This window comes from Lolium rigidum, chromosome 7, assembly GCF_022539505.1.
Source record: "Lolium rigidum isolate FL_2022 chromosome 7, APGP_CSIRO_Lrig_0.1, whole genome shotgun sequence".
NCBI lineage: Eukaryota > Viridiplantae > Streptophyta > Magnoliopsida > Poales > Poaceae > Lolium > Lolium rigidum.
In genome coordinates, this window is record NC_061514.1 from 59,182,878 (window position 1) to 59,192,955 (window position 10,078).

The 10,078-nt window shown below is 46.6% G+C and overlaps 1 protein-coding gene across 1 annotated transcript; it reads left to right on the top strand.

Moving 5' to 3' along the window:
* Nucleotides 1–2,380: 2,380 nt before the first annotated feature.
* Nucleotides 2,381–9,253, top strand: LOC124674493 (transducin beta-like protein 3). The gene is made up of 14 exons (XM_047210537.1): nt 2,381–2,721; nt 3,275–3,457; nt 3,650–3,799; nt 4,132–4,337; nt 4,437–4,722; nt 4,799–4,933; nt 5,055–5,173; nt 5,765–5,921; nt 6,003–6,249; nt 6,339–6,415; nt 6,712–6,831; nt 8,095–8,225; nt 8,292–8,466; nt 8,567–9,253. The coding sequence occupies exons 1-14, from the start codon at nt 2,404–2,406 to the stop codon at nt 9,041–9,043; spliced, it is 2,781 nt and encodes a 926-aa protein (XP_047066493.1). The 5' UTR covers nt 2,381–2,403; the 3' UTR covers nt 9,044–9,253.
* The last annotated feature ends 825 nt before the right edge of the window (nt 9,254–10,078 follow it).

A 10,078-nucleotide genomic window follows, 5' to 3' on the forward strand; every position in this document is an offset into this window, starting at 1 on the left:
CTACTGCAATACTTGTGTTTACTGTTTTCTTTGCAAACATCTTCCACTCGATACGTTTAATCCTTTGTTACAGCAAGCCGGTGAGATTGACAACCTCACCGTTTCGTTGGGACAAAGTACTTGGGTTGTGTTGTGCGAGGTTCCGCGTTGGCGCCGGAATCCCTGGTGTTGCGCCGCATCGCATTTCGCCACCATCAACCTTCAACGTGCTTCTTGGCTCCTACTGGTTCGATTAAATCTTGGTTTCATACTGAGGGAAACTTGCTTCTATACGCATCATACCTTCCACTTGGGGTTCCCAACGGACGTGTGCATCTACGCGTATCACCCAGCATGCTAGTTATCTTATTGGAGAGACACCTCTAGTGAACTGTGGACCCCGGTCCATTCTTTTACATCTGAATACAATCTACTATTTTTACTGTTCTTTGCAAACAAACACCATCTTCCACTCGATACGCTTAATCCTTTGTTTTCAGCAAGCCGGTGAGATTGACAACCTCACTGTTACGTTGGGGCAAAGTACTTTGATTGTGTTGTGCAGGTTCCATGTTGGCGCCGGTTTCGCTGGTGTTGCGCCGCACTACATTCCTCCACCAACAACCTTCACGTGCTTCTTGGCTCCTACTGGTTCGATAACCTTGGTTTCTTTCTGAGGGAAAACTTGCTGCTGTGCGCATCACACCTTCCTCTTGGGGTTCACAACGGACGTGTACATCTACGCGCATCAACAAGCAGGCCAAATATTCAACCTTGAACCTCCGGATGGATATCTAGGCCTTCCGGATTCCATATTTCATTCCAAGACGAACAAAATGTTTTGCTAGTCCTCGGAAGAAGCCCAAAATATTCCCAAACGTTTCAGGTTGGACCTCTGGATTTGGTACCTAGCTAGGCTACCAACCGAATTGGATTGGACCTCCGGCCTACTCGGGAACTCGGGTATATCTAGCCAACTACAAACGCAGTAGGAGTAGAGAAAGGCCACCCTTCCCGAACAACCGGTAGTATACCATTGGACACTCTCGTGTAGACACGTGTCGCAAGCAGATTGTCCCAGCGTGGGTCTATTTTATCCTCACATTTTAATTGTACTTCCAAATGCTCACTGGTACTTATATGTGGGTACTTTGAAAATGCAGCTCTAATACTTTCAAGTGCACTACATGTACTTTCAAATGCAGCGGGCTAATACTGGCGGAGCTTCATTGGGGCCAAATGGGATATGGCCCGCCTAGGTTTTTTTTGCAAAAGAAAGTAACCCATGCTCATCTGAGCCCAATCCCAACAACTCAGATGACCCTCCCCTGTATGGGAATCTTTGTTGTCGGCACGCCCGAGTTGCGCGTGGTGGCCTCTTGTGTTGGTCTTGCGAGTGGCGGCGATTGGCTTGTTGGTGCCCGTCGAATTCATTTTGGAATCCCTATCAATGAGCTTAGTGAGTTGTTGTTAATTGCCACTTGATTTGGGGTGTGATGCTGATGTTGTTTATTATCCTTGCCGGCCGTGGAGGCAAGGGGGAGAGGATGCAGAGGTTGACTGCCGTCAGATCCACTGGCTGGCGGGGGTTTCTTCCCGTCCCGACGCGTTGGCGCAGTGCCGGAGGGACGTCGTCAAGGCTCTCTGGTGAGCTTCTGAGGTGGAAGACGGCGAAGTGCCTCTTTGAGGCGGATCCCCTCAATAAGCGTCGTCATCGCCTCTTTGGTGGTCATGTTGTCATCTTTCTCTCGTCCGGCCATGGCGGCAAGGGAGAAGAAGGAAACAACGGTGGGTATGCTAGTGTTAGGCGATGTTGCTGTAAGCGAGGAATCTCGAAGTTCCCAGAAGTTGTGTCATCTTTTGCAGCAAATCCCAAGTGAGGACGAGAGGCTGCCGCTATCTTCGGCCACAAGCTTGGCCAAGTTGTGCTCAAGTTCGGTTTTTTTGAGTTGGTTCGTCCTCTGTGTGAAGAAAGAAACAGAAAAATAAAAAGCAGAGAAAAACGGAAAACAGAACAACCGAAAAACCAAAGAAAACCATAGGGAAACTAACCAAAACGTGAGAACCAGAAAAAATCCACAGAAATCCGACCGGAAACGCGTAATTTTTTTTTTGAACCTGGAAACGCGTAATTGGCCGGCCTAGAGCGCAGGAACGGCGCGTGGTAACGCATGCTAATGGGCGATGTATAGGATTTTCCGTGCCGAGGCCGGGTAGCTGGATCAGCCCACACCGTAGATCCCAAGCCCAATAGCCCATTCATGTAAATGGAAACCGCCATATCTCCTTACCCAGGCCGATTTCGCACGACGTCTTCTCTTTCCCCAGAGTCCCCTTCTCTCCTCGTCGCGGCGCCGCTTAAACCCTTCTTCCGCTTCTCGCGCCGCCGCCACCGCAAAACCCTAGGCTCCGACGACCACGACCATGGCTCTGTCGCTGGGGCCCAAGAAGAACTACCGCTGCGACCGCTCGCTGCAGCAGTTCTACACCGGCGGGCCCTTCGCCGTCGGGACCGGCGCCGACGCCGACGCCGAGGCCTTCCTCGCGTGCGCCTGCGGCAGCGACCTGCGCGTGGTGTCCGCCGCCGACGCCTCCGCCATAGGGGACCCCATCGACGGCGACTCCGAGGCCGTCACGGCGCTCGCCCTCTCCCCCGACTCCCGCCTCCTCTTCGCCGCCGGGCACAGCAGGCTCATTAGGGTCTGGGACCTCGCGTCACGCACTTGCATCCGCAGTTGGAAGGTGCGTCTCTAATCTTTCGGCGCTTCCCTGTGCTGTGTCCTGATGCTAAGCGCAGACGGCAAGCTCAAACTAGAGCATAGGGTAGCATTTGTCTGTGGTGGGGAATTGAGCAAGGTGAAATTTAGCATAGGGGGTAGAAATTTGGTGTCTAGTGTTGTTTTCTGTCTTTCCACACGTATTGCATCTCCTGATTCATATGTTATTCTTAGTCTCGGGAACGTGATTCAGGTATCTCCTCTTTCACTAGCTTGCACCTGGAACTGCTAAAAGCTGCAATTTTTCTTATGGCAATACATGGTTCCTTCTAGAATTTTTGCCTATACAAAACATGGTGTAAGCGTATGTGCTAGAATCTTAGGGGGCTTCCCATCCCGATTCATGGCAGTCTGTTAATTGATACTGGCAACGTCAGTTACATAATCCTTTCGCATATATAAATGTCAACATCTTCTACAACTAAAAACATCCGGTTCATTATATTTCCACTTCCTTTCTTGTTGTTCCTTGGTATTGGTATCTGAGGTGTGCTCATTTGTTTTGTTATCTTGTACAGGGGCATGATGGTCCTGTTATGGCCATGGCATGCCATGCTTCTGGTGGGCTGCTTGCGACCGCCGGAGCAGACAAGAAGGTGTGCGTGTGGGATGTAGATGGTGGATTCTGCACGCATTTTTTTAGAGGCCACACAGGGGTTGTGACAACCATAATGTTCCATAAAGATCCAAAGCGCCTTCTGGTGAGTATGATTTTGCAGATAAGTAACTGGTCTTACTTTCAAACAGGATCAACTGAAAGTTGCTTTTTTTTTTATCTTGTTCGTTGGCGACTCGGTATTAGCTGCACTGAGCTATAGTTGGTTTTAATGACATACTCCCATTTCTCCATGTATCTGTGGTATTTACGCCCTCTTTATTTTCTGGATCTCTAGTTATTTTCAGGAAGTGACGACGGCGATGTGCGAGTTTGGAGCCTTGAAAGCAAAAAATGCATTGCTGTGCTTAAGGCGCATTTGTCAACAGTGACTTCGTTGGCATTATCAGAAGATGGCCAAACATTGCTCAGTGCAGGGAGGGATAAGGTATAGCTCAAGTGTTCAAATCTGTTCGATATGGCAAACTAGCATAAATCCCACCTATGTTTCAAGTTATGTTTTCGTATTCTGTGTGTGTGCTAGTGTATACTTTGAAGATGCCATGAGCTCCATCGGGTTCGTCATTAAAGCTGGGTTTTGGAATTGATTAAAACTGTCATAAAATATTGGAACTTCATGGGGAAGGGCGCTATTTAAATCATGCCTTTTATTTGTCTAGATATTTTTTCATAGCTAGTATTCCGATATTCTTCAGTTTATACATTGCAAAGTTGTAATGACTACCAGCAATTTGATTGATGGAACATTTGTATCTGTAGGTTGTGACTGTGTGGGATCTTCGGAAGTATAGCTCAAAGAAGACAATAACGGCTTATGAAATGATAGAAGGTGTTTCCTTCATTGGACCAGGAAGTGGCTTCCTGGCTTGTCTGGGCGTTGAACCGGCAAATTTGAAGGAAAAAGCAAATGGTTATTGTCTTACAGTTGGTGAACGTGGAGTTGTGCGCATATGGTGCTTGGAAAGGTACATTGGTCATTCTTCTTGTGTATACAGTTTTTGAATACTTCATATTATTATGCATCTAAAATAAATTTCTCAATCACTTTTCTGGTCATTCCACAGTGCTGTGTGTGTATTTGAGCAGAAGTCATCCGATGTAACCATCAACTCAGAGAATGAGGAATCAAGAAGAGGCTTTACAGCTACTGTTATGCTGCCAGATGACCAAGGATTGCTATGTGTCACTGCTGATCAAGAATTTTTGTTCTATTCTTGTACAAGAACTGATGAAGGAACCTTCCAGTTGAACCTATATAAACGTCTAATAGGTTATAACGACGAGATTCTTGATTTGAAGTTTGTTGGGGAAGAGGAACAGTACCTTGCTGTAGCCACTAACTTAGAGCAGGTGTGTTAATAATCTTATTACAGTTTTCTCGGGCTTCTGAGTTTCTAATTTCTGACACCATTTCCTCCATATGCAGGTCCGTGTTTATGATGTTGCATCAATGTCATGTTCTTATGTGCTGGCTGGCCACACTGAAATTGTTGTTTGCCTTGACACCTGTGTCTCTGCTTCTGGGAAGAAACTTGTTGTAACTGGAAGCAAAGATAATACTGTAAGTCTTACGTGCTATCCGAAGATATTGCTGAATAAGCATACTTTTTTGTGGGATTGCTGTTATTTGGTCCTGCGCTATTTTTTTTTGTATTGTAGATGTAACATTTGGTACCTTACAGGTAAAGTTGTGGGATATGGAAAAGAGAAGCTGCATTGGTACCGGCAAAGGCCATCTAGGAGCTATTGGTTGTGTTGCTTTCTCAAAGAAATCGAAGAACTTTTTTGTTAGTGGCAGCAGGTTAGTTTGAAAATCATAACTGTTCCATTTCAGCTAATAGAGATATTCAGTTCGTTCTGAATTCGTACGGGTGATGAATAGTTAAAACATACTTATCTGTCAGTCGTGAGAATTATTGAGATGTCATGTTTTGGTATGGTTTTGCATGTCTATGGGGGCTGGGCAGGTGTTCTGGGGAAATTTAACTTTGCCTTTTGAAATCAAGTTACTGTACGTAGCACTGTGGCTGAATTGCTTAAGTAGTACTCCCTCCGTCCATAAATAGGTGCCAAAAATTTGTCTTAATTCGGATGTATCTATACACTAAATCGTGACTAGATACATTCAAATTTAGACAAACTTTTGGCATCTATTTATGGACAGAGGTAGTATGTAATGTAACTTGAGATTGTCTTGGTCTTTGGGTCGTTTCACTTATTTGTGGATTCAGACACATTCAGGGAACTAATGTTTAAGACCAAATCCTGGAATTAGCAGATCTGTTCAACACTTCATTCTTCATTACAAGTTCTGACCAGAATGATAGTTCCCTTATACATTTCTATTCTTTATTGCTATCAATCTTCTAAAATAAGCCTCCCTTGTTATTAGCGACCGAACCATCAAGGTTTGGACTTGGGATGATGCGCTGATTGATGCCAACGGTGAAGTTCCTCTCAAAGCAAAGGCTGGTGTAGCTGCACATGATAAAGATATTAATTCTCTGTCCATCTCACCTGATGATGGCCTTGTTTGCAGTGGTTCTGAGGTTAGATTGAGTATGCTAACTTTTCTTGAAGGTTTGACTTGCATCATTTGACTGTCAGGTCTCACTACCATGATTCTGTAGGACCGAACGGCATGCATTTGGAAACTCCCAAACCTAGTGTCCTCTGTTGTCCTTAAAGGGCATAAAAGGGGCATTTGGTCAGTTGAGTTTTCTCCTGTTGAACGATGTGTCATAACATCATCCGGTGACAGAACAATCAAAATATGGCATGTTCCTGACGGCTCATGCTTGAAGACATTTGAGGGTCATACATCAAGTGTTTTGAGAGCATCATTCCTTTCACGTGGAACTCAGTTTGTTTCTTGTGGTAATCAGAAATCTGTGCATTTTAATTGTTTTATTAGGTATCGAGTTGTGGGACACTGGGCTGACTCTCTTGTGATTTCCTTACTGTAGGAAGTGATGGTTTAGTGAAGCTATGGACAATAAAAACAAATGAATGCATTGCTACTTATGACAAGCATGATGGGAAGGTATGCTATGTAGCTCTGCTATTTATCATTTATAACCTTAGCTCAATAGATCATCATTTTATGATATCGCAGTAGCATCGTTTCTTTTGTATGTTGGAAGTATAGTCTTTATGTTGCATTGACAACTAAAACACTACACATTGAACTGCTGGCACCAGTGTTTAAGAGAATCTAGTGATGAACCTGACTTGTGTTCCATCTAGAGCTGGGTGATGATGTGCAGTTTGGTGGTGTGATTCATTAGCCTCGTCACCAGTAAGTGTTGTTTTCCCATCTGACTGTCAGTTATTCAACAGGTTTGGGCATTGGCTATTGGTAGGAAAACTGAAATGCTTGCTACTGGTGGAACTGATTCAGACCTTAACCTTTGGCACGATTGCACGTTGGAAGATAAGCAGGAAGATTTCCTTAAAAAGGCAAGTGCAGTATTCTATTATATTTTCAGCATAGTCTATGCCTGCAACACCATTGTCTTTGTCTAATTTCATGGGCAAATGACTCCGAATACATCATCTTCCCAAAATGTAACAACACTGAAAACACGATCTTTAGAGCATCCCCACTCGTCTCCCCGAGAAGCCCCCCACGACCACTTTTTTTCATCCGGATGGCGAAAAACGGCCCCCGATTCCTCGTTTTGATCCGGATTTGGGCTTATTTCGTCCGGACTCCCCACGCCAACCCCGGTTCCCCGGGGTCTTCCCGGGCACTCCGGATGGAGCGAATCACGCACGCTGGGCCACTATCAGTGAAGGATAGAGAATAAACACGGGTCCCCCACCCACCTTTCTCTCTCCTCGACGCCACCGGCCACGCCGACCACGCCCTGGCTCTCCCGCCCCGCCGGCCACCGGGCAAGCTGACCCACCGCCCCACCCTCCCGACCCTCCGGCCACGCCGCCCCTCACGCCACTCCGCCTTCGTCCACGCCATCGGCGGCGGGCGCCCGGTCCCCACTGGTCTCTTCCCGCTGCCAGGCGTCGAGGCCGGGCCTCTTCCATCCGCGCCGCCGGCCACGCCCGCACGCCGCCGCGCCCCGAGCGAGGCCGTCCCAGCTCGCCGCCGCACCACCAGCGGCCGCCCGCTCTCCTCACTTGGTCGGCGCCGTTCTTGTCACTCGGCTGGCCCCCGCGCACCCACCTGCTCACGTCCTGAGCGAGGCGAGGCCGTGGCGCCCTCGAGCCCGCGGAGGCGCAGTAGGTCGAGGCCAAGCGGGGCCAGCGCGGGGGAAGTCGTGGCCGGGCTGGTCGTGGCTGGCCGGCGGAGGCGAGGTGCAGGATGTCGAGGCCAGCGAGACCAGCGTGGGCGAGGTCGTAGCCGGCATGGTCCATGGTCGAACACCTCATGAGCAGCTCGGCGTGGGGTGCACATGGCTGGAAGTTTGTTGCCCCCCATGCCAAAAATTGATCCAACCTGGAGCTAATTTCGTCCGGAATTCAGCCCGGGGCCTCCAAACGAGTGGAGATGCTCTTAGTCCTTGTAAATGGCTGAGTCTGTTTAACACTTCCAGTTAGTGGTTTAGTATTGGGATGCTGGCTTATATCGTTTGTTGTATGTGTATATTCTTATGTCTTGATGGAATTACCATTTGCTGTACATGTTTCCTTCTGTGAGTGCCTATGGTTCCCTGGATATATGTTCAATACTTAGTTACTTACCTGCATTCACCTTTGTTGCAGGAGGAGGAAGTCTTAAGAGGCCAAGAATTGGAAAATGCAGTATCAGATTCTGACTACACAAAAGCAATACAACTCGCATTTGAGCTTAGAAGACCGCGCAGGCTTCTTGAGTTATTCTCACAGCTCTGCAGGTAATCATCTTCGAAGGAGCTCACTTTGCTTTTTTGAATAAATTTGACATATTGTTGGGCGTGCAGGAAAGCTGATCCAGAGGACCCTATAGAAAAAGCCCTTCATGGTCTCCCAAAGGAAGGGCTTCGCGTGCTTCTCGAGTATATACGTGAATGGAATACAAAGCCCAAGTTTTGTCATGTTGCACAGTTTGTGCTTTTTCGGGTGTTGAGGAGCTTTCCTCCCACTGACATCGTGGAGGTATTTACCTTTCTGTTTTGAAGAGTTCTGTTGAATAGCATATCGATACTCTGTGACAAACTGTTGCTCTCTTTCTCAGATATTTCTTTTGTTTGTGCAGATAAAAGGCATCAGTGAGCTACTCGAGGGCCTCATTCCATACTCGCAAAGGCACTTCAGCAGAGTTGATAGGCTAGTACGCAGCACATTTTTGTTGGACTACACCTTGACCCGGATGTCTGTCGTTGACCCAGATGTAGTAGATGCGGGCACAACCAGAGATGTTACAAACGATTTATCAGTGGAGAATGGTAAAATCCTGCCGGAAGAGCCTGCACAAGAGAGCCCTGAAAAGCCGGGCAAGAAAAGAAAATCAAGCAAGAAAGGTAGCAACGTTGTTTCTGTCGACATTGATGTAGTAGATGTGGGCACAGCTAGAGATGTTACAAACGATTCATCAGTGGGGAACCGTGAAATCCTGCCGGAAGAGCCTGCACAAGAGAGCCCTGAAAAGCCGGGCAAGAAAAGAAAATCAAGCAAGAAAGGTAGTAAGAAGGTGAAGACTTCTTCCAGTAACGTTGTTTCTGTCGAGGCTTAATCAGTTAACGATGATCAGTTCTCTCTTCACACCACCAATTTTGTAGCTGCTGTTGTACCTCTACCATTTTGCAACATGAATCATATTTATTCTGTTACGTGACAAACATTGTACAGAATGTTTTTTGCTGAGTCAAAAAGACCTGTGTGCTTCAGGCATGTGCGAGTAATCTGTGAAAATTTTGTGATAATTCACCGTTAAGCTTTTTAAGTTTTAGAAATTGCTTCTGTCATCTTATCTGCTGATTTAGTTTTGCCTGGATTGTTTTCCACGGAGGCAGTACGTACCCCAGCCATAAAGTTGCTTGCTCCACTTGTAATTCTTGGATCTGTGATCTGGACGCTGCGCTGCTGCATAATTCATGTCCTTGTCACTTGGCAAGTTCTTTTTGCTTGAGTGGGGTGTGAGGTGGACTACTTGTGTGCCTCGTTTCATAAGTTACATGGTATAATGTTTATAGCACTTTTCTAACATCAGTCTGGAGTAAAAGGTGTCTTAAGTTGTTGCTAGTTTGTCTGGCTGTAGTTTCCATCGCCTTTTAGTTGCCACCAGTCATGTGCAGTTGCCATGGTTGTAATCGCCTGCATAAATTGTGGTGCTTCCAGTTCGATAACATAAGTTACTGACACCTCTATGTTGGGGGAATATTGTTATGCGAATTTTACAGGACTTAAAAAAGCTGCTGCTAAGCCTATCGGCATCAGGCAGGATTCAGGAATATGACGTTTAGATGCCAGACAACAATCGATGGTCCCTGCTTTATAAACACTCAATGTCAATGTCATCAACTTCAGCTAGAGATTATGGTTTCTTCCACCAGCAATACAGCATATTCCCGTTCAGGGTCTTCCACAGAAAAGAGAGAGCAGATTGCATTCAGGATGCTTGGACGTTATCTCACGCCCAGGACGTAACTTGCAAAGATGAAAGATACACAATTGTTGAGCTTACCTTGTCCATGCTATGCTACCCATGTAAAAATGAGCGCCTATTGCAACAAAAAAACAGTACAATTTGTATGGCTAGGTACCCTGC